General features: G+C 40.8%; 1 protein-coding gene across 2 annotated transcripts; it reads left to right on the top strand.

Moving 5' to 3' along the window:
• Nucleotides 1–10,039: 10,039 nt before the first annotated feature.
• Nucleotides 10,040–24,625, top strand: LOC107266514 (growth arrest-specific protein 1). 2 transcript variants are annotated; one of them, XM_015737092.2, is made up of 5 exons: nucleotides 10,040–10,515; nucleotides 21,341–21,608; nucleotides 21,812–22,023; nucleotides 22,127–22,419; nucleotides 24,214–24,625. In XM_015737092.2, exons 2-5 carry the CDS (start codon nucleotides 21,345–21,347, stop codon nucleotides 24,216–24,218), a joined length of 774 nt encoding a protein of 257 aa, XP_015592578.1. In that variant the 5' UTR covers nucleotides 10,040–10,515; nucleotides 21,341–21,344; the 3' UTR covers nucleotides 24,219–24,625. The 2 variants fall into 2 exon arrangements, with proteins under 2 accessions (XP_015592578.1, XP_015592579.1); XM_015737093.2 differs by lacking the exon at nucleotides 10,040–10,515 and adding an exon at nucleotides 21,085–21,233.
• The last annotated feature ends 855 nt before the right edge of the window (nucleotides 24,626–25,480 follow it).

Here is a 25,480-nt window from a genome sequence, read left to right as displayed (position 1 = left end):
CGAGGATGTCTCGATGAAGACGTCAAATCTGTCCATACGAGGGACGCTTTCGGGTATTTTGCTGAGACCAATGAAGAAAGCGTCCGTCACTGCGGAAGAGGGAAAGTCTTTGAAGTTTTTCATAAGAATTCCGAAGGACTTAGGACTCAACGTCCCATTACCTGCCGTTTTAAAAGCTTTACACCCGTTTTCTATGCTGGAAGGCCGTGAAAGGTCTTTTAAACGAAATATTATATATTTAATATGAGATTGACATTTTGGCATTATGCTGAAGAAAAAAGTAAAATATGAAAAAAGAAATCATAATAGTCCAATCCTTACTGACGTGAACTACACTTGGACGAGGGTACTGGCTACGGTTTTTAAAGTTCCTTTGTAAGGCTACACGACGAACAATCAGTTACCTACGATTTAAGGGAATTTATGTCCGTTTCGACAGGGATACAAGGCACGTTTCGATGAAAAGGACTCTGAAGTTTTTCAGTAATATTCAACCATGTACTTTTATCCTCGACACGTTACTGGACTGAGGTTTTTTTTTTATTGAGAAATACCCTTCGAAATATTTCAACTGGTAATTTAAAAACCCTCAGACACCCCAAGAACATCGAGTATAAATCGTCCAACCGATCAGGTATAACATTTTTCCTTGTACCGTATGCTGTATTATTAATTAAAAACGACCATGTTATTGTGCTTTGATTGAGTAAATTGTGTACTCGTGAAAACAGGCAGCAAAGTGGCACGAAGCGAGGAGGTGTCTTGAGGACATTTTGCAAAGCTCTTGAAGACTAAGAAAAGAGATCCGATAACAAAGCGATATTAAATTTCATCCTGAGTAAGAGGGTTAAGTGGACCCCAGTGAATTGTCTTTGACGTCTAGTTTGAGATGAACCTTTCAAACCAGCAGGACGTCTCAAGCAAGTTCTGGTAAATGTCAGACGTGCAAGACGGATTTGATTCCATGGTGGAACTTGTGAGAAGGAAAAGAATAGCTGCAGATGATGGAACCTGGGTCCGAGTCGATGCCACGTGCAAGACAAAGCCCTTGACAAAAGCTCAAAACTAATAATCGTTCCCTTTAAACTATACGAAACCAAAAGAACGGTTCCGGCGAATCAAAAGGATTTGTCTTCCCGATAAAACCGTAACCGAGGATCCGTGGAAAATCGTCAAGCGGTATGAGTTTTGTGTGATCTGCGGTGACCAAGAATAGGTAGTGATGACTCCACGAAGCAAAAAAAGTGGGCTTGAAATTCAAAATTTAGAGGTATTAAAAAAAATAAATAAAAATTTCACAGTAGCCCAAGTCGATATCACAATTTACAAAAACTCCAAAGTTTTTTTAAAAATTATCTTTAATTTCCGTATATCTTATTTATCACAGAGAGATAATTATGGACGATGAGAATGCCAGCCAGAAAGTTATTTTTAACTCGGTACTTATTCAGAGCCATACGAATGCCATATGAAAGCAATTCAAAACAGCTCCGCTCCGCATACAAAGATATCCAAGAAACAAAACTGAAATCTGTCTCATCCGTAGCACGCAAGGTTGGAAACGTGCGCCATAAACTAGAAACACAACTAGTGGGGTTCCGACAGAAGACATAGCAGGGAAGACAAGAGGAGTCCTTTGGAGAGTCTAAGGTAATCAGACACTAAAAAGCCAAAGAGTGCCAGGACCGACGCCATGATTATTTTTAACGACACAGGGGCTACGGAAGCCTGTACAGGACCTGTGCGCGTATCATTCAAACGTCGGCAGTAGTCCTTGGCTGTTTGGCTGTCGCCGCAGGACACGCCAGGACGTAGAAGCATTTACGGCCAGTTATCTTTCGGCAGCCAGATGTAGCCAGGGTAGCGGCAAAAAAAATACTAATGGTTCCCGAGGAAGCTTTCCAGCAAACGCTAACAATCCCACTCCTGCGCAAGAGCCTCTAATTGTATGTCTGTTTCATATATAGATATAATTGGAGATAAAAGTACAGATGGCAATATATAGTGTGTCCGTCGTAACTTTTTTATCCAAGAAAATACTACGTAAAGGATGATTCGAGAAAGTAGGGCAGGGCTGAATGACGAATAGAGAGTGATAAAAAAATCGGTGACTTTGAATATATTAAATCGATACGGGCAACCATTTAATGTTATATCAAGCAAGACTTTTTATGGCTCGTGCTCATCGAACCTTCTATAGATATAGGATGCTACGTTACAGTGAACTCTGGTGTTCGCGTCCTACGCGAGTAATGTGATGTTTATGTACGGTCGTTCTTTGCGGATGCAAGAGCGACGTGGGCGGAAAGGAGTCGACCGCTCCCAACAGTTACGAGGCTAGATAAGAAACGTATTTATTAAATTGCATCACAGGAGGCACTGTCGAAACGAGCAGAGTGCATTGTAAATGCACGTGGTTTTGGCGTGGGTAGAAGGAAGAAAAACAATCCTTAGTATCCATACGGTTACATTACTGTTCTTTATTTTGGGATCTGAAAGGGGTTATGAAATTTATTGGTATCAGTGTGAGTATAGGCGTCACGTACGAGTCGAAATTAAAATTTTGTCTAAAGCGCTGTGTGTGTTTATTTTTATTTATTTTTTTTATGAAGAAAAAAGGTATTGTCGATCAGCGAGTTGATCCAATTAGGGAGGGCTGGTAGCATTTACGACCATCTTGGGACGAAGGACAGTTGTAAGTAAATTTTAAACGATACGTAAGTCGACTGTTGTGAAATTTAAATAAAAATTTTTTAATTTTTTGCATAATTGATTTTTCGATGTTTTTTGATATAGTACTAAGTGTTAAAGGGAACGAGTTTAGCGTCTTGAGGCTCTTGTGGGTTGAACGTAAAATTGACGGAGTTAAATAATATAAAGAAAAGAGTAGGATCTTGCGATCCTCTTTCACTCTGTCGTCGGATCGATCGGCTTCGAGATTGTGAAAGAATAAAAATAAAGGTATTCCTTTAGCTCCAATATAAGAGAGTGACTTGGCTTCTCTGTCACGATGAGGAACGCCGCGACGGATGCGTCGGGTACGTCGATGCCAGCAGCTTGCGTCCGAGAAATCCGTAAGGTGGTTTACGCTCGTCTCTTTTTATTCTCAGACGATTAAGGCGATTATTTTGTCAAGAAATAACGCGCGTTTTCTTAAGCCACAAGTCCGTGACCGCCCCGACGCTCACGTTGAAAGATAATATTGTTACAGGTATACGAGCGCGGAATCAAGTCAAGAAATAAAGAAAGAGGCTCAAGAATAGTTTTATATACTTAAATTACACTTGCGTTTCCATGAGAAATAATTTTCACGAATTTTTTATTATTTTATACACTGACCAAATTTTATTTTGCTTTATTTATCTTATTCTGCTAATGTCCCCTTTTCAATTTAGGTCTGTGAGTCAGTGTTCTACATGGAATTCCGGAAGTGAGTATCTATACCTAGTGAAACTAAGACTGGTACGGGAAGACGGAAAAAAAATACTCAAAAAGAATAATCCTCGCTTAAAGGAACCGGGCGTAATAAATTCGTCCTAATTGGCTTCGAGTTTTGGTTATCGCGCAGATTGGGTCCTCAAGACGAAAATTTTTACGCCCGCGATGATTCCGGGAACGAGACGCCGAGCGTCGGTATTGGTCTTACAAGTGAGAGCCAAAGGATACGTTTTATGTTTGCCGAACAATTTTCGTTGATTAAAGGTGTTATGACCTAACGACTTAATGAACACCTCGTGTAATCGTTACCCTTCGCTCCAATCCTCTTCTTCTCCATCCTTTTCTACGCGCTTCGTACTTTCTCCTTTCGGATAATAACTAAGGAGGAATATCAAGATTATCGATATAATAATCCAAACACTCACCAGGTTGTATTAATAATAATAAAAAAAGCGTGTAAAAGAAATATTAAAACAAAAATAAATAGTCACACATAAAGAATATCAGATCTAATACCTTTATGTGTAAGCACTCACGTGGTGACTGATTCAGCTGATCATCCCAATCAGGGTCAGAATCTGTTCAGGGATGTTTCCATTGTTCGTAAATGGTATACGTACCGTGACTTTATTGCCGAGCCATCGGGTCCCAATTCCGTGACGTCTTAATGAAGCAATCACGAGTGAACCCTCAGGAACACGGAGCCGGCTTAACGATCGAGAAATAGGCTGTAGAGGATCAGAGGCGGAGGCCTTTCGAGAATCGAGATATCCACGGTGTACGAGAGGCGTCGTTGGGGCGTGTCCGGTTCAGGTCCGTCTTCGGCTATCCCGACGCTCTGTCCAGGGCTGGAGGAGAAAACTGGTCGTCGAACAAAGAGGAGAGCTCATCCGAGGCGCCAGAACACCTTTTATGATACCAGCAACCGGAGTACCGGATGATGATGGAACTTGTACTTACGAGCTGAAGAAAAGTACATGGGACCACGTGGTTATTACGCGGAAGACACTGGTATTACGCTTCAAGTAATTAGTCTGGATAATCATCTTTCTTTTTATTTCAAGAAAAATTATACACAGAGACATTTAGCAGTCATTGTATACCGGAGAGGGTATAAGTCAGAAATGTTGATTATGAAATTCCAAAAAAAAAGTATACGTACCGGTTGATGATACCGAATGAAATTTCTAGTAGTTATTTATAATACTTTTAAAAAAGATAATTTGTTCGTAGAAGACGGAAGTCATGCTGATCGATATTCCTGGAAGACCTTTTGTTACTGACTGGGAATAAGTAGGTATATTTATTTACTTGAGAATGTAATTTCGATGGATATATTTACAGGATGAAGCTATTTAACGTTAACCGTGTATTTTAAATTACTCGTTTTTTCAGTCACTGTGATTACTGTTACACTTGCCCAGTCATTATTTCGTCTTCAGATAAACCAATCTGACGTTACTGTAATTCGAGGAATTGCACTTTCATTTAAAGAAAATAAAGTTTATAGCACACTTACGTATACACGAGTAAACGTTTTTTCGTCGTATCAATATTTTTCTTTATATTTTACTAGGTATTCTTACTGTTCATATTTCAAAGACGATGATTAAAAGTTCACAAAGGTCTGTGGAGGGTAACTTCTTGAAAGACAGACCCGTTAGGATAATTAACCTTAGCTGATGCCCATTTGTCAGAAATGTAAAATCCACCAGCCAGCAGATACTCATTATAAAATTTTGTTCCTTGTATATCATTAAAATTTACATACGTAGCTCTCTTCCGCGTTCGCTAAAAGAACTTTTGACGTAACAATCGCGGCTTCTCGTATTAAGAAAATAATATCTTAACATTAGTAATTTATATCTTACGAGATTCACAATCCTCGGATCGTTGACCAATTTCAAACGGTTTCCTATGGGAAAAAATAACTAGTAATATTGACTCGGTTCATTAAGCATCCAATTAATCACTATTGTATATAGATACATTGTATACCTATATATTTTTTTTATCCCACTATACCTACAATTAAATAAAGGAAATCGTATACGTATACATACACTCTCAGTCAGTAATAATATTTAACATATGCAAATACGTAAGAAAGTATTCAACAAAATAATTCTGATTGTCAGCAGTCATACGATACCTACATAAATTAGGCCGAAATATTCTTCTTGGATATCCATGGCGGGAGCCACTTTCAAGGTTTTCATCCAGCCTAAAAAAATGGACTGAAAAGGGTTTGAAATGAAACGTCCATCTCCAAATATTCCCGTCTATTTCTGTTCCGAGAATTTTAATTTCCAGATGGATAAAAATATTCTTTAACTACAACCTGTCACTCTCCACGTATTATGATTGACGTGTAACAATGCCATCTTCTTGCAAGAGGCTATCGTGCCGTGATAATACCTGATGGTTTATTAATATCGTAATATTATGAAAACACACAGTTAAAAACAGGATATAGAAAATATCAATTGCGTCTCTCGAATAAAATTATTTATCACAGCAGCATACTTGATTTTTCGTTCAGCTACCCCCTCGTCTACGATCCCTCATGTTACAGCATCTTCCGATATGAAATCGTACCATATTCCTCTTCTTGTACCATTCCGTGACTGGATGCGCAATAATAATTGTCTGGTCATTACAGTCTACCAATAAAAAATACGAGGCCATCTTTTCTGCTGCACGAATGTCCAGCTTACTATCACGAGAAATCATAGTCTTTGGAATCGTGTCACGAATAGGTCCACAAAGTCAGACATCCTACAAGACGTATTAAACCCGCGGTTTTTCATGCTTAAAAATAAATACCCGATAAATCGGATCTGGTTGATCCATTACAATTTCGACCTCGTATGAGACTCGTCGCGACAAAACACGACACAGTGCAAGAAAACAAGATAAGTGTATAATCCGTATATACGTGTAACAAAGTACTTGCTCGCATACCAAGCGACTCAATTGCAAGGAGCACCGAAGGAATTCGACGTACAAGAAAAGACGACAAAATAAAGTAAAACAGTAATTGACGTAGAATAGCGTACCGGGATGTGTAAGGTCTGATTATAAAAAATAAAGAAATTTCAATTATCTCTCATCACCTCAACAGTTAATGACCCAACGATTATCCCATGGCTATATATTCGTTTATTCCTGTATCTCGCAAAACTTGACTATACCTACTGAGTGAATCAAGTGTGTGTATACGCAGCTAAATCGCTGTACGTGATATTGAACCTGGGGCCAACGGAGCACTGGAATCTCATAATGGGATAATTAAGCCCACCAATCATAAAGCTCATAGCGTACTGGTTATGCACGAGTGCATTAGAATGCACGTGGGTCACGTACCGAGAATATACTTTAGAATAATGTCTAGCGCATATGTTGCACGTATGAGGCCTTGTTGTTTTGTACTTTTACAATTCGTGTGGCGGTCTTACTGTGAGATAAAGTGATTATGCTTGATTATATATCGGTGCATATAGGTTAGAAGTTGATTAAAAAACATTGAGTACATATAAAGTGCATTTAATGAATGCTGATTAACATTTATTTATCGGAGACTTAGTATGGATTTATATAAGTGCCAATTGGCTTCCTCTGGAGTAAGTTAGAATCAGGAACGGTTTTCTCAGAAGGGAGAAGTGGGGGCGGAGGAGTCTTGGGTAACTTTTGACCCCCTGAAGTGAATCCCATTTGACAGAAGCCACTGGGGTCCTGAGGGACCCCTGCAGCGTTACAGGATTTGTCCAAAGGTGTCTGCAAGACAGTCTCTAGCGACCGGTATATATCTGTGTCCTTTTTCTACGACTTACGACGCTCCTTTTCGCCTATTCAAATGGTTGGGATATCCTGGCTGCGTTTAAACTTTTCTCTTCCCACTTCTTAGCAGAGTCTCACCATGATCCTTCTTCAAGGACGTACACGTACGTTGAAAAGGGAAACGCGTTCTCGTCCTATGTTCTCATCCCATGCGATCCGACAGACGTAAGATCGACTATTGAGATCAATCGACATATAAATTTTTTATAAATTTTTTGTTAACAAATTAAACAGGTCGCAAGGATAAATATAATATAAAATTATGAGTGACATATGGATATATGAATTTTCGAAATCTGGGCGTAGGCTTTTTATTTACTGGTAGTTGGTAGCAGTGAGATCTGCTCGAGCCGTTAAGAATCCTTTTTTGTTCCTTCCTTCTTGCTGTTCCACGTTGAAGATAACATCTGTGTAGGAGCTATAAGAATTTTCGAGTCCCGCGGCGATCCTGACTGGACCGTTCCACTTGAAAAACCCCTGCAGGGCTGAACGATCTTCATTCGATCATTTGATCGTAGGATCGAGAACCTATAGATCCTCTGTCTATTCGTAGTATATCATGGGAATAGAATACTGCAATAAATTATTACTGCTTTTTTTAGATTAATAATAAATAAAAAATACTAGATACCAAAAGGTCATAGCTCTTAGGTGGTATACCGATATTCTCGTTCGATTTCATTGAGAATCCAAATTATTGTATCAATATTGACCAGCGGCACTCAAACGCACCACTCAAGCCAGTCTGAACTCTTGGCCCGTTTATCTTGAAAAGCCACATATAATTATACGAAGGTACCCGCCACGCTTTTATGTCTCAATTATACTTAGAGATTTGAGATAGAAGATTTATGGTTGAAAATTATAACGTTGCCATGCAAATTGCAGCTTCCTATAATCTCATACGCGTAGTTCCGTGAAATCCGTACGAGCACCGGATGGATATTTCCTAATTTTTTCTACATACACTTACAGCTAATTGGCATATGTGTCTTTATAAGGCATTGGGTACCTAGCAATGTATCGCTTTAAAGTCAATATCACCATTATTAGCCGATATCGACTAAGAGTGCTATTTGAAAATTTTGAAAAAAAAATTACTTTCTCAGGATCATCATCCACGCAGAGCTACGCCTTTGGCCAAGAACTGCGTTTATTTCCAGGATAGAATTCTTAACGCGGAGCCTCGTTCAAAAATGCATGGAAGCACGCCAATCAGACTATAGCAGCGTCTATTCAGATCGCTTATGGAATCAGCACACGGCTCGTTGTATTTCACGTCTACCTAGATTGAGTGGCATTAGTCAATCCGTTGACGAGGCTTTGAATAGTAATTATCGTTAACGCGCATACCAATTGGATCTGTCGAACACACTGGGTATACCTGAGTACTCGTCTCGCTGACAATGGGAAGACTCGAGCTTACAGGAACCGAGCCATAAGATAACAGTACATTCATGTTTCCGGTCTTTTCCCATCGTATTTCATATATTCATAGTACAGTCATTTATAATTCTTGGCAACGGTGGACGTTGCTTAGTAAAAACGTAGAACGGTATGAAAATTGAAAATGAATCACGCACTCCATTCATACAAGAGGAAGATCCTTGCAGGATATCGCTATTGAATTTCATTCGAGATACAATTGATAATGGACGTATGTATCGCGTTACGTTGAAGATTAGATTTTTTTTTCACCTATGAGATTGACCATACGATCCAACCAATGGCAGATTTATAGATTAAGCCATTAATTCAAGTAGCGGTATATAGATCGCTTTTGAGACGATGAAGATTACCACCCGGTGGATTTGATATAAGTGCGATAGATCATGCTGATGCCTATTAGATAAATATTACTATTTGATAATTAGTAAAAATTATTATGATTTTGGAATTTTTTTTTCATACGTTCGTTAACGTACACGAAACTTTATTTTATCGAAGGTATATGCGGATGTTGATTTTTTGGCGAATTTTAATGGTTACTTATGCAATCTTATGTATATGTATAATATAAGTGTAAACAGGAGGAGCTCGGTAGCAGAATTTCCAAGCGATTATCGAATATACTAAGCATGTTTGGTTTTAGGCTTTGGGATACGCGTGCCGCGGTTTATTTAGGCTGCCTGACCAGACACCTTCCACTCTCGAAATCCTCTTCCACTGGGTTCTTACTTAAGGTTTACTTCGGTTCGGTTCGGCCGGGACCATTGTCCTGCCGAAGGCCCTACGCCCTACCAAAAGAGAAGATAGAAGGGCCTGCAAGGTTCTCAATCTATCTTCTAATAGCAACCCATCAATTCGTTCCGATACTCTACATTAAGCTTGGAAACTCAGTTCCCAGAAAATCCCAAGAAAAATAACCCAAAAAATATCTGTTATGTTATTTCAAACTAAAAAATGTTTTGATTCAAAATCAGGTGTAGGACGTTACCATGTACATTCCCAGATAAAAATTTGCTATTATATATCTCAAATGTTATATAATTGTTCGGAAAATATTTGTATGCATTTTATAGAACGATGTAAGGTCCAACTTTTAATGGCATGTCGATTGAGAAAATGTCAGTGAATACAGTTGAGAGCCACAGGACCCCTACGCTACGAAGGAGGGCTCATCTAGAGGCTGGCGGAGGATCGAGAGAAGTGGCGGATGGTGAGGTCGAGGTACAGAGAGAAAAAGGGCCAGAGAGGGAGTGTTGGAGCCAGGCTGGTATCTCAATCAGGCAGGGACCGCAGGTTGGGGTGCCCTGGACCCCTGTGGGTCGATGGTGGGGATTGTAGTACCGGGGCCTTCGGCCCTGGAGCCGTCACAACTCAATATAGTTCCTCAGAGGCCGGGGCCGTACGCGAACGTGAACCAGACTCAATCTGGCCACTACCAGTCAGTCTGCTAGAATTTTTCGAGCTCTGTTCGTAGAACGGTAGATCATTAAAAAATATATTTTTACTGAAATTGCTACCGAGTAAAGAGAAAAGATTTGATAAAAAACTTTTTCATCCTCAACAGTCGCTGTTATATTACAATAACATTGTAACTCATTGTATCGAGGAGACAAATTCTTTATCAACAAATATTACGAATTCTCCGTTAATCTTGTATCTACAGTCTGTGAATCGTTACATATATATGATACAAACGACGATTATTCGGTAAAGTGATAGTGTGAATAATTCGTGCTAGTGAGTTGAGAAAACAATGTGATAGCGAAGACACGGAGACAATAAACAGAGGTATGATTATTTCGATAACACCGTTAGAGCGTACGTTAATTTCTTTGAAAAAAATTATATCGGGGAAAGTCTAGAAATTTTAAGAATTATAGTTTTATCGAACTTCTTCGAAACAAGGGTGGCGATGATGAAGCTTTAATAAATTGTGCCATACCTAATTGCCATAATCTGTCAATGCCATCGCAGTTCGGTAGACCAGGTAGCTGAATTTCGAACATAGACCAAAGAAACGAGTTTGTTTATAATTTCGAAAATTCAGCTGCAGTATCAGTGATTGCCTACGCGGTAATGTCATCGACTGACAGATAGTGAGAAAGAGAAATTTATAATGTGCGATAAGGTAATTCGCATCATTATAAAAACGGGTTGTGCGCAAAAATTATTAGATTTATATATAGGCGCCAGTTCATTACATCATAATGAAATATTGGTCGGTATTAAACGTGACGTCAAACGGAAATTAAAATTCGATCGAAGTCAGTGTCATCGACTATGATTTTCATTCTTCGTCACGCGCTACGCATATACACACACGTACCTCAAGGCTAATACTTAGGATTCATCCAGTTCGCCGAGCTTCGTTCCTGTCACATTACTGCACGTGTCTTTACGTTCATTTGAATTACCAAATAAACATCAACAATATTAGCGAAGATTTATTTTCAAATGATTTGAATAATTTATAGAAGCTGAAATTACATTTAATTTTTAAAAAGATCAAACAAAACGAAAAGTACTTACTTTATCGCCTCATGAATTTTAAATATGACTCAGGTATCGAATCCCTTGATGTTTCTCAACACCGAAAGTAATTAAGAAACAGCAAAAGGATCTGAGAGGAAGTCATTTAAGAAATAAAATTACCCTTTATCAACAGCCATAAATCGATCTCTTGGACTACCGAATGAACCCGTCGACTCATTAAAAGAACGTTTGCACGCTAATGCAGAATGCTTACAAAACACATAGCAAATCTTCAATCGGACATTAAATTTCATTAATGTCCAATAGAGATAATATCACCTAAGGATTATCCAATAAAACATATTCTAACGAAACCAGTTCCTTTCGATTGAAACTCGCAAACGTAGATCCGTACCTCAGTATGCAAACACGCCCAGTCCACTTTCCGTTAGAATTTATCGCATTATGCAACGTAAAAATCAACCAGTCAGAACATATAACACGCGTGTCGCCATAGGCTCATGTGTTGAACTGACCCGGAGCAACAAACTACCTCAGCTAGACATAAAGTGCCTCTCGCAGTCCAGTAACACATTAAACCCAAGCAATTCCTAAATAAAAAAAAAATGAACACTGCTATAAAAACGAGGTCAAAATTCCTTTAAAAAATGCTAAAAACAGTACACGGCTGTCACGTATATTTTAACCCGTTATATACGTATATAACGTACCAACGTCGATACTTGTAGGTTCGTCAAGTGTGTCTCGTATTTCAAGCCGGTAAATGTGAATGACAATGAGCCGAGACAATTCAGGCGAACGAAGGAAGACAGAGTTGGCAGTGTTCGCTCGTTAGCGCGAAGATGGTCCGTGCCATAGATTTATGTGTCCTCGTGCTAATGAACTCGTGGCACCGGGCACCAGCTAGTGACTCGTTCGTGACTGGTGCGCTCGTGACAACCCGCGCTTAAGACATTATTTATGCACCCCCTGGTTACGTTCGGCCACCCTTGCACAGGTACACCACGATAATAGAGATCTAGAGGATATACAAAACCTTAAAAGAGGTTCCTGACTCGTGATAAAGAAGCCAGGACTAATGCCTGCCTATAGCCATACATATATACCACCGTATGTATACATGGTAGATAGTACCAATGACAATGTGCAAAGAACATTTAACAGTGCCTCGTACTTGTTGCGCCTAGGACATTGCCCGTAAACGAAGCGATACAGATAAAGATGCAGTAAGATAGACGGGTCTCATAGGATTCTGTGTACCTGGACCAGGATCGACTTCGCCAAAACATAGATAAAATTACTAAACACACTTAAGTGTAGTAACAGTAATGACGTACGTACATGTTTGTTTGGATCGTCACGAGCTGTTATCTCTATGGTGACAGATAACAAATATTTTTGATACTAATTACTACAGGGTACTAAGAAATCAATCGCCACTGGTATGCACTTGGCGAGTGACTTGGCTCAAGGACACTTTTGCGTGGACTTCACTTTTCAAATGAAGTAACCACGTACTCGATCATCCATCACAAATATCTCTTTCGATACTGGCAGCAGCATCCCGGGCTCCATTGAGGCATGAAAAATGACGGTGCCGAGTCGATCATCGTCGCCAGCTCCTTTTGAGACCAGAACGGAAATCTTCCTTTGTCCTTCTTTCCGTCCATCCATTTTTCTCGACTCTTCCACGGCTTTTGCTCTCTCCGTAGTCGGAGAGAGCGGATAGAATTATTGCTGCTATCTGGGGGGAACGAGTTTCTAGGTAACGAACACGTACGGTAACTCAAGAAGACGCAACGACACGAGTATTCTTTCTTTACCTGTCTCGTCTCATCTTTTTCTTATAGTCCCCGTGCGCGTATATCTGTACTAGCGTGTATATGGGCGCACGCATAGGCATAGAGATATTGCAGGGATCGAGATGTAGGTAAACTGGTCCTGGTGTGTCGGTGACCGATCGTCCATCCGCTGATGATGATATTCGTCATTAAATCATTATGCCGCATCCATAAAGTACGAATGCTCATCGTGTAAGTACCTGAGAACAAGATGACGTACAGGAGGCTTATAAATTCTTGACGCAGCAGAAGCGTCTATATACGTACGATGTGCGTTACGTGGTAGAATTTCCAAAAGTCACGCACGTCCTAATGGGTTCGATTAACCGCGACTCGGGGCACTCGTTGATGTCGTTGATATACGTACTTAATAACAGAATCGCTCCTTCGTTCACAGTCAGCGCCACTTGGACGCGAACTACAAGGAGGATGTATGTATAGGATAGCAGGGTGTGGATGTTCAATGTATGTAAAGTTATGCACGACTTCTGCCGGAAACTATTTCACGTGTGAATGCTTTGACGTCTCTTGGATTTTTAAAATCGACGCGCGACATCTCGAGCTTACTCACGTTTCGATAGGTTAACGGAGATACGTGACACCTCACGCATATCTAAATTAGCTCATCCGCGTGCACGTTCGGTGGGTATTGTAAGATGAAAAATGAGGATGAAAAATGATGAAGAGTTGTATCGAAACGTTTGGTAAATAAATTCATGGCTATAGGTATATGCTGAATACGGTTATCTCGTGTAACGGTGACGACTGAGCGTTGACGATGCTAATATGGAATGCGAGAGAGCAAATTTATCGTGCGACACGAACGTCTATACAGCATCCGTGGTCCATGATAGGAACGGTATCTATTTGAACGCTCAGTCGGCTTTTGCCGAGGGTAAAAAAAGAATCATCGTGGTAAAAGGCATGTCGTGACTGTTAGAACCAGTGTTGCATTCAAAGATCACGTTCTTGCCAGTGTCTATATCGCGCATGGAATGACGCTGCATCTCGTCATTTGATCACGGAAGAAGGGCTTCCTGATTCTTTGGATACGTGCTCAAGTTATTCTCACGTATCCCGGTATCGAACAGGTCTTTAAAATTAGGTTAGGTTTGTGGGGTCTGCTGGCTCTTGAGTAATCCATGGTGCCGGCTGATAGACACGGAGCCGTTTGTTTTTCATAATAAAACTCTCTCTGTGCTTTACTATGGGTGCTGATCCTAGACAGGCTCCAGTCTGGTATCGAGGATTAGGCCCAAGTCTCTGGCATGACTGGAATCGAAATCTTTTAAATATGTATTATAGATTATAAATCCAGTATGAGATACGAGGTTGCATACATGGCATTGTCCATTAGCGTTATGTTAATTGTATGATGTATTTTCTCTCATAACCTTTTTTCGGTTACTAGATAAGAAACCTTGTAGCGTACCAAGTCCTTAATGAATACCCGACGTCCATAAACAATATCCGCGTTCCTCTATCTCCGCGTATTCAGGAATTTGGTACCAGAAATTTTCAATGACTCTCGATGAACTCACCTTCTGGTCTAGAAGAGAATTTCTGAAGTTCTGTCAGCTCTTACGAGTAGCAATAAATTTATCAATTTTACATTTATTAATATGTTTATTACGAGTTAAAATTTTATAATGCTTCACTATGATTTATTAGCTATGATTCATTCATGCGACTGGCTGATCAATAAATAAGATCTGATTGCACAAAAACGACTTCACGATCATCATGAAACATTCGGATTCAATGTTGTATAATTTAATAATTATTATAAAAAAGTGGCACTCCTAGAAAAAAGAAATGATGATGCGAGTTCTTTAAATCAGAAATTTCCTAGTATTAACGGTATATCAGGCTCAACGTACCGAATAGCAAAGTCTAAGACATAGGTTTTAGAGATTTATGTGATATGCAAACTTTGCTAATACTCGAATATTATACAATTTTAGACCCAGCATGTTTACATGGTTCTGAGATGAAAAATTTAACAGACATAAAAACTTCCCACAGCAAGATTTTGCACTCGCTCATATTTCAGTGTAAATATAACGGAGTTGGGTAATCATAAAAAAAAAACCATTAATTCGCCACATCAGAAAAAATTCACCTAAAAAAATCCACCTATTAATCATAACTGTCTGATTACCAGGAACAAGTTAATTTAATTCGTTCAAATTCATCAAACGAATATATCTTGCCTCGACGGACTCCTACTATTTGTTAACGAATAAACTAAAATGAATGATAACTCCTGTCTCACTGATGAATTAGGTCAATGATCATTCCCAATGACTTGACCATAGGGTAAGATAAAGAAGGCGCCAAGTTTCAAAATGAAATAATTCACAAGAGAGTAGTCGCGGTTGTGTCCTTCCGGACACAACCCGAAGGCATAAAGCGTCATTCTCATGACTCGTCAGCTTCCTTGAAAAGAGCTTTAACTAAAAGTGTCCTGACTCGTGTTTACGCGTATGAGGCGCATATGTGATTAATTGTCGGATGTCTCGTGCGCATCCGAGGAGATATACAGGGAATTCTTTGTCTGACTGCATCCGAGGATCACGAGGGCTCGTTTCGAAGCTGAAGTCTTCAGACAGTTGAGCAACGAGAGCAAAAAGAAAGAAAGGGAACTAATGACCACTCAGGGAGCTCATCGCGGATGGACCTGCGGACGCGTCTGCTCGACTAGAGCTTTCAGAAAGACGAGGAAGATAAGTCAAAGTTTGAGGCGGAGCCGACATTGCGATCCAATGATCCTGGTGAAAGATGCGTATGCCTAAATGTAGACATGTATGTATATATATACAGCTATTATATCTAACGGGTTATAGAACCGCAAACGGAGGCTGCACAAAGCAGTGAAGGCAATTGCGGTTTTATACGTTGGATGCCAACAGAGCCACGTGGTCTTCACGAGTGGTATAGATGACAGATACAATCGATCTGGCCTGGGCCTAAAGTGGCCACTCTTGGCAAATCGGATACCGAAACCAAAAGTGGTATCGCTACGCACTGTAAAGAGAAACAGACAAAACGATTTGTTTGCGCTCCAATCAGGTTCATCAGCACTCATGTACCAGCTCGAGTAGCTAATTCCTTGGTATCCCACGACCACAAGCCGAGCTAATATTTACCCGGCGCTAACCTCTTGGACAAACCTTGTAAAACATAAGATAAGAGTAAACATTGCTACACGAGAGTCGTCTTCAGTCTGTGATAAATGTTAATCGAAATTTCGTAAAACTTTAAATGATAACAATAGTGCCTGTGGGCAAAGGGTTTTACAGGAATGATATATATGGCATGATAAGAACGTATCATAGAAATTTTTATGACGTACGGAGTATAGGTATCTTGGTGAAATTTTATTTTCAAAATTCTTAAGACCTTATTCAAGATTACTGATTGTTCATTTTCTATATCGCGACGTTTCTTTCGGATTTGTCAGAACGCAGAGTCTACGTGGAAATTCGTAAAGGACGAATCTCGGAGATAAGTGAAGGCTGCTTATCGTTTACCTGCACTGTATAATTTGAAAACGGTATCAGGGCTGTAATGTAATTGGCGGGACCCCTCCTAACTGCTACCGGGTAGCAATTTAGCTGGGAGCTGGGGGTTCGTGGTAAGCACAGTCTCATCGACCATGCGACGTTGGGAAATTTCTCGGGCCCCGAGGACGTGACCAGACCCCAACGTACAGTCTCGAACGGCCCGAAATGGACCCACCAGGACGCTACAGACGTGGCAACGAGGGACAGATGGTAGGCCCCATGGCTCTCAGTGATCTCCAACTCGCCCTCGTTTCATTCGTAGGGATGCATTTGTGCACTCGTTAACTCAGTGATCTCCAACTCGTACTCCTTTTTTACCGCAGCATCCGACAGGGATGCAGATCCATTCAGGAGGTCAGTTCTTGCGGAAACGTGACTGTAGATCTTCGTACACAAATGGTATCACTGAACGCTCCGTGCCATTCTTCTCTCAGGACCACCAGCATCCATTGACTAGATAACCCTACGAGAGAAGTCACCGTGCTGCCACATTTTAAACACAGTCTCTTTCTTCGAATCGTTAAACTCACAGCCACAAATGGCCAGGTTCGGAACAGCCTTCTTAATGTCTTCATATTTCAGTCGCATAATGCTCATAATGCTGACCCTGTACAAAAATGGGACAGTCTCCTTATTCTTGTAGAAATTCTAAAGGGAGAAGAGTGAGAGAGAGGAGGAACAGCGGGCAGCTGTCTGTGCATATAAACACTGACAAAGCTCGTGCCCAATTCTCTCTTTCTCTTTCTTTCTCATAGAAATAGCTGGGTCGAGTCAAGAAACACATGGCAGCCAATTGTCAGCGCACGTGGTCCGCCGAAGTCATACGTCTTTGCAAACCTCCTGTCCCGTAAGACGCGCTACGAAATTGCTTACTCCTTCACCTTTCTCATAAAATTTTCCATCAAATTAATCTAATTAAAGCCAATCGACAAATCTCATTATTTACTTTCCAAAAATCAACCCGCCTCCAAACAAATTAGTCTTCTCCGGATTGCTACGGTTATCGATGTCTCAAGTTTCAGAATGACAAGGTCGTCCCTCCGCAGCACTAAATATCCTCTTTCCACTTTAAAGCCACCATCCGACCTGTTTATACAGCCGTGTCAGAGTGAAAAGCAGTAAATTAAACTCATTCGAATTTACGCGCGGAATCGGTCTACTGACGACTTTAACGAGCTCGCCGACTTCAGGGATTGCGTTAAAATTCATTATGAGACTTTACGAAGATACAATTACCCTCGCTATACTATAAGATCTAAAATTGACTCTTAAACGGATCACTTTATAACAGGAGGATCAATTGTTACCAAAAAAAAGTACCAGAAAAATTTTATATTTTTTTTTATTAAAAAAATGTAAAAAAAAACATTGCTCTAGACAGATATGAATTAATCATTATTCTCCATATTCATAGCGCGTCATTCGTACCTCGATGATCGATTGAGTAAACAGATGACTAATCTAATCAATAATAGTATCACGGTTACGATGCTTTCTATATGATCTATATATTTTATTCATTGACCTTATTCTCTTTGGATTCCTCATTGTCTGTCCGTGACGTCACTCATTCACTCTTTATGATATATTACAACGCTCTCCCTCATCAACAAGGTGGACATACCCTATCACAGACGACTTCTTACGAGTCCATGTATACGATAAGCGAACCTGTACCGATATATCTTTCTCCATGACTCCTCAGCAAAGACGCAACCATTCGTCTTCATAGAAATACACGTACCCATTGGTTCGAACGTTTCAAAATCTTTTCTCTCGCATCGAAGCAAGAAAGGCGTTCGTTTGCTTCTTGAAATTCTCAACGTATGACGCTCGCTCTTCTTTCTCCTCTCTCGAGCAGAATATGAGAGAAGGTTCACTGAGAGGATATGAGAAGAAGATGGTGGGCAGGAAAGAGTCCGAACGTGTACGATGCCGCAGTCTATTCGAGGCTTTAGTATTTTTAGCGTAACTTCTCAAGTGTCTGGCTGTTCATATACCTTGTGACGTGGCATTTCGACATGCACGCCACAAAATGTAACATTCTGCGATTTCCGGCTGCATCGTGGGGCCCTATGCGTGGGGAAGGGATTTCGTGGCGTTGGACTGTATATTATTTGTTGAATTTGTATTTTTTCCCTCGTGGGAACGTTTTTTTGGTGTTTTATATTTTTCAAGCGGATCCGAAAGGATCTTGTCAAAATTTGACTACTGCGGGCCCCGAGAGTGCCAATCACGGGCCTGGTGGAGCGCGCTGGCGAGGCGACGCGACAGTCAGACCGGAGCACACACCCTAAGATGCCAGCTTCGGGGAACATTCGGCGAGCGTCTCCCCGATCCAGAGGGCATACGGAAGTTGCAGGAACGGCCTGGAGCCGTCCATCGAGGGAGCAGAGGTTGATGTGATTCCCACCTCCCGAAAATATCACTGCAGCCATCCCAAACACGAAAGATGCCAGGATCTACTTTATCGGAATCGAAGAAAACAATTGAAGATCGCGAGCGTTCTGGCGAAGTCGATGGATCCGCCAATCAGCTTGGCCTAAGGGATGTATTACAGCGCGCCTCTTGGGAAGGTCCCCGATTTTCGAAATCCTTAGCGTCACTCACGGTGTGGCCGAGCCTAGGAAAAGACGTGCTTTCGTCTGATAAACTTTGTATAGTCTCTTATTGTTTAGTTCTAGCTTTGACGGATTTTTATAGTATTGTATAGTCTACCGTGCCGTTTTGCGACCGCTTGAGGAACCCAGTATCAAAGATATTGTGTCTTGGGGATATCTGGAGCGATTAAGAGGGCGGTGAGTGACGCTTTTGTGAGTTGACCATATTTACGTGAATGAGAGATAGACCGTGACGCAGTGTCGTGCCTTACGCATTCCCGATCATTATTGTATCCGCGGATTGCTCATCGGTGGCGCTCTGGAGGATCAGTGCTATTTAATATCGTTGATGGGTCAAATGTTGGTTTTGCGTTACCGCCGATACAGTCCACGCCTCGCGGAGTCATTTCCTTAGCGCAAGGGTATCGTGAGTCCGTTAGCACTCGTTAATGTTAAATTCTGTATAATATCCTTTTGCTTGTATATTCTGTGAGGAATATGGTATAGCGTGTACTTCCGTATAATATGAAGTACGATGTATATTTTTGTAGAATATTAAGGTCCTGTAAATTTGTAGATATTAGTTTGCCAATAGGTCTTCGGGACCGACAGCTTAAATAATTCCCTTGGGGGATCTACGGTCCGTTCTGCGTAAAGCGTGTCTATTTTGTATAGGAACCGTTGTTCCATTTCTTTCTCTTGTGTATTTTGTTCAGGAACCGTTGCTCCATCTCTTTTTCTTATTGTATTGAATAAATCGGGCCAGAGTGTGGTTCCGTATTTAATTTTGAAAATTTTATTGTTTGTTCGTTGTAGTTTTTGAGAGTGAACCCCCCTAGATTTCAGATTGCGTTTATAAGAGCTGGCCAGGGCGTCCTTAGGAGACAGCGATGTAACTCTGGTTATACCTGGCGCCCAATAATTTAGTATTTTATTAATTATTTCTCGCGGTGCCATTTGTTTGTGCGTCACCGTTAAAAAGTGTCGTCACAACCTATATGCCTACAGTACAGTTAGCACAGACTAGATCGGTATACGTGTTTCCAAAACGTAATATACACCCCGGCACGAAAGTCGTATGCAAATTGTATAACGCTATATAATAAATCATGCATACGATATAATATACCTGTTATTCTCCACGCCGTCGTAGCCAAGTAGCGGAAATAGATAAGACTTACGTAAAAACAAAATCCAAGACAGATGTTGATTCAACGTGACAGAAAGACTTATGCCGTACTTTGTTTCTTACCTATTAATTATATCTTGTACGCCCGACACATCTTACATGATTAGGCATTACAAGGTTATATCCTTCGATAACGAGAAGAGTGACCTCGATGAACTGGGAAAAAAAAAATGTTAACGCACGTAAACTGAAACTGGATTCAAAGCAGGCAAATTACTTTCTCGTTTTACTCGCACCGGCAGATTGCATCTACAGCGGCGCGGGCCACAATGACCAGATTAATTTGCTCAGCGGACAATGAACACGCGCAATCGAACCACGCGCATGCGCACAAGGTATACGCGCCGAAGGGTCCTCCAGGTTTATGAGGATCTCGAAGAATCGTTAATATTTATATCGGAATAATAACGAAAATCCATATAGTAGCACATTGATTCAAAGATCAGAATAATAATTTGAATAAACTTTACTGGAGGAAGTCGAAGATAAGATTATGATTTCTTGAAATTAATAAGATTCTTATACTTCCCCCCCGCCGCCGCACTTCCCTGTTACTAGCCAACTCTTCATACCGCTCGCTATATCCGGCGCATGCGCAAGCGAATGATCTCGGATGTATTACAATTTTTCGCGAATTTCATACGTATTTCACTGACAGTTTTACGCACTGATAAGAAAGTGCGAATGATCTTAACGTATGCTCGGGCTTTATCACGCGTCGTTGTGTCTGCGAATATGTAGACATATTCAGTTGCCAGCCGATCGTTCCTCGAACGATCTCAGCGTATACGTAGTTTCTCAATCGCGATCGTACGAGGTAACAGTCGTTTCCGAGACAAAGCCAGTTATGGCCTAAGATCCGTTTCTTACGTAAAGAGTAGAATTAAAAAAAAAATAAAAAAATTGTCTGCCTTCGTGTAACAGGAGGATGACTAGCAGCGGGAAATCAATGGACATCGTCCTGCTCCTGACGGTACTGCTGACGATCTGCATGAGCAGTACCACCTCGTCGAGAGCTTGCAACGACATTAAGATGAAGTGCGCCTACAGGAGTGGATGTGGCGCGGCGCTTCAGCAATATCTTATGGGGTGTTCGGGTGTACTTCACGGGGACGTCAATGATTGCCCAGAGACTTGTCAGCATGCACTTATTGCACTGACGAGCACGGACGAGGGCAAGGAACTCATGACGGTAGGTTTTACGAGGACTAAGGACTAGGCAGTCCGCTGGTATAATAATAAAGTAGACGCAGAACTGGAATGCTCGCGTCGTAATGATAACTAGTCTTGTATACGAGGCATGCTGTCTTTCCTCCCTTATGGGGTAATCGCTTTATGTATTTTTCATCGTGGTTTTTTATTTTCACTCTCCCTTTTTTTTCCACGTTACTCCAGTGCGAGTGCGCGCACAACGACTACGTGTGTCTTCAGTCGAAGCAGAGGGTGGAAGTATGCAGGGCATCCGTCACCATGACTATGAATAGGACCAGAGTGTCCTGCAGGATAGCCACCTGGATATGTATTGCGGATGCACTGTGCTCGAAGGCCATGGATTATTATAATACTTACTGCTGGAAAATGTTTCGCGGCAAGAAATGTACACACAGGTAAAAATTAAGGGTCGATCGTTAATTTTTGGAAAATTTCGTTGGTACGCATTTTGCGTAATTACTTTATGGACAGTTCATTTATTTACGTATGTCCGATAAGGTGTCACAACTCGATTGCCATACTGAGACGTCAGGAGAAAGCTGCCAAATTGAATACGTGCATCTGCGATGGTACAGAGGATTATGACTGCAGGGGTATACGTCGCAATATGAATGCTCTTTGCTTTGGCAAGGTACATCACGATTATCATGAGGTGAAGAAGGTCGTAGGTGATACCAGGACTAACGAGATACTCAGGGACGATGCGAATCTTCGAGGAGACGGGATACGGAATCTGGTGAACAGAGTGACGCTGGCCTTGACCATCGTTATACTCCTGCTCAGTAGGCAAGGTAAATATAAATCGGGTTTTGTATGGAGGAAATTATTATTTTCGGAGGGGTTAAAAAAAAGACTTTCGTATTTCGGATCAGTAGATTTTTATTGAAAAAGAGGACTTAAGATTTAGCAGCCTTTGCATGGCGGTAAAAAAATAATATTAATGTGTAAGGCTCGTCTGGTTATAAGTATAGCTGTAAAAGGGAGATATGTGATATACGAACGAAAGTCTCGTAGGGTGGCTACACTGCGAGATATAAAGTTAAAAGAGATATATGAGTATCGATACCAGAATGACGCAATGAGAATGTCGATTGCGGCGAAGAATAAAAAAAGTATAGCAAACGCAATTCCGTCGGGAAGATTGGAACTGCGTAAATCAAGGCTCGCCCCTTAGAATTAGTGGCCGTATTGTCTGCAGATTAAAAATACTTATAAAAGAAATGGTCGGGACGCACTTGGAACTGAGTAAGACGGAAATAGTCATGTGTCCCGGGAGTTCTGGTTTCTTTCAACGGCGCAAGACACTGCGCCGGGAATATAAGAGACTCTTTTTTACCCCTTTCTTGGTGCGTCCATCCGTTCGTGGATATCCTGCTCTTATTTTGGAGGCCGTCTCACTCTTCTCTTTTTTCTTGCTTTTTTCCTCTTCTTTTATTTCCCCATCCTCTAATTCATCCCTTCCGGTAGAACACCTGCCGCTACCACGAGAATCACTCCCGCCACGTTTATCCATCCCTTTTATCAAGTCTTTCTCCCATTCTTTTTCTCCCTCTCACTTTTTACGACCCATTTGTCATACGGCTTGATCAGCCCGGGCGATCCATGGCCGTAGATTCGCGCTCTTTCAGAATTATACCAAGGATACGAAAATCCATGACGGTGCAACTGGAGTCCAGGTAAAAGAGTTTCCGAAAGTGTATACAAGGCGCGTGTCCTGCGTACACGGAAAGATCTTCAACCATCGCCGATGGCTAATCGGCTCGCGCCAGATGTTTCCTTTTTGGAATGGAAGCTGGAAAGGAAATAAGAGATATAAAAAACAAATAGGGTAGGAACGGAGTCAGTCTTGACAGTTCCGTTTGACAGTGTGCATTGCTGCCAAGCGGAGCGCGTTGCGTTTGACAGAGTGGAACCGATCGAACGCGACTTGTGTGCTCTCGTCCTGACTGACAGCCAAGGTCCAGGCTGTCTAGGTGCTCCTATAGAGCCAAGTGCCATAGCGATACATCGTGAAATTTAAAATTTGAATTTTTCTATTTACATTCCTGCAGTTCATTTGATACTTTCACTTTCAGTAAGACTCTTCTGTGTAATTCTTATTTTATTTTAAACTCTACCGAGTATTAGGCATTGCTACAGTACGATCTGAACTTTGAAAGGATCATAGATCAACTTCTTCCTTATAGTCACAGTCGACTCACTCGGTAAAGAATCCTCTGGCTTCTTTTCTTGGCTCTCTTCATAAACTCACCGTATCATACCTTATGTCCCGTGGATAATTCGTTAATTCCTTTAGTGCGGTCTACATTTCGTACGAGACACATCTATTACAGGCTTAAGGCTCTCCGGGTACAGCCGCGATTAAGAATTTTTCATCTTGGATGGGTTCGCGTATAACTCATGAAGGTTACTATTTTCTCTTTGGCCAAGGAACCATAATAATTATATTCAACACCGAATCCTAACTTACCAACCGGAATTAACTTCGTTTGGCTGTATTTTTTTTTCGCATTGGCAGATTTACCATTCACAAGGAATGCGTGTCAAATATGAAAAGGGAATCAATATTTTTTTTAATTTTTCAGACTGAAAGTGAAAAGCAGCAGCCAGGAGAATCCATTGAACAGTATTCCGCGAGTGAATAACCAAAGATCCTAAAACTTACCAGTTGGTGCGACTTGGGGAAATATGAAAGGAAGGAATCAAGATGGAGGATCAAGAAGGATTGAAATTTGGCAAAAAGCACGAAATTTGTTCAACCGGAACCTCATCCACTGTTACGTTATTACGGGAGGATATCATGAGAAAAATAGCGTTCGAGAATTAAAAATAATTCAAAAAATGAAGAACGTGAAAGCACGAGTTCAGCACTGTACATTGAGTGTATAATAGAGCTATAAATAATGATTATTAATAATTAATAATTTATAACGAGTGATTCGAGCATGCGATTGCGTGTGTGTGATGCGTGTGTAAATAAAGTAAGCGTGTAAATTAGGGAGGCGGTGATTCCTGTCCATCCTAAATCGATGCACACACGAGTTATCGATTACGGTTCGATTTTCAGGATAACAATTATTTTTTATCTCGCGCCCGTCTTTTGGCTGATTTTTGAGTGAGCCGCTTATCGGCAACCGTAGACATTATCAGTAAAGAAAATAAATTAAAAATAAATGTATACTATTAATCGCATGTAGCTACTGTAAAAGTGCCAGAAAATTGATCTCAGCTCCATCGTAAAAATTACCAGATTTTTTTAAATTGAAAATTAAAATCATCGACTTCATCGATATTATTTCGTACGCGCAGCCAGCAAAAAAAGTATCCGACGATGTAAATTATTAAGTATCACCAGGACAATCGCACAATTATTAAGGATACTATAACTATATTACGATAACAGATGCGAAGAGTATTTAATTTAAATAAAAATACTTCTTGCCAAAAATTTTCATCTCGATCCTTAAACAATGACTGTTATACTAAATCACTATAAGATTTTCAAATGCAAAATCAGAGCATTAGGTTTTAAGAAAAACGTTTCTGTTCCCGAAACGGAAAACATTTTCGGTACACCGTGTATAAGATGGCCCGTGTTCTCGGATGTTGTATGGGACGCGAGGGTGTGTAAGAAAGTGAGAGGTAAAGAAGAAGGACAGTGAGGGCTGGCGGACTGTAGGCTTCTATTGAGCATCAGCTGTTGTTGTGGACCAAGTATACGGATCCACCGTGCTTTGGCCACACACGTCGGTTTCTCTTACGAAGCTTTGTTATTACGTATCTAGTACCTAGTGCCTGTAAGCTAGACCTAGTGCTTAATACCTGACGTCACGTTATTCCAGTTTAGAACGA

This window comes from Cephus cinctus, unplaced genomic scaffold, assembly GCF_000341935.2.
Source record: "Cephus cinctus unplaced genomic scaffold, Ccin1 Ccin1_scaffold0318, whole genome shotgun sequence".
Classification (NCBI taxonomy): Eukaryota; Metazoa; Arthropoda; class Insecta; order Hymenoptera; family Cephidae; genus Cephus; species Cephus cinctus.
Note: the sequence above shows the minus strand (reverse complement) of the source record. Positions and strands in the feature narration are given on the sequence as shown.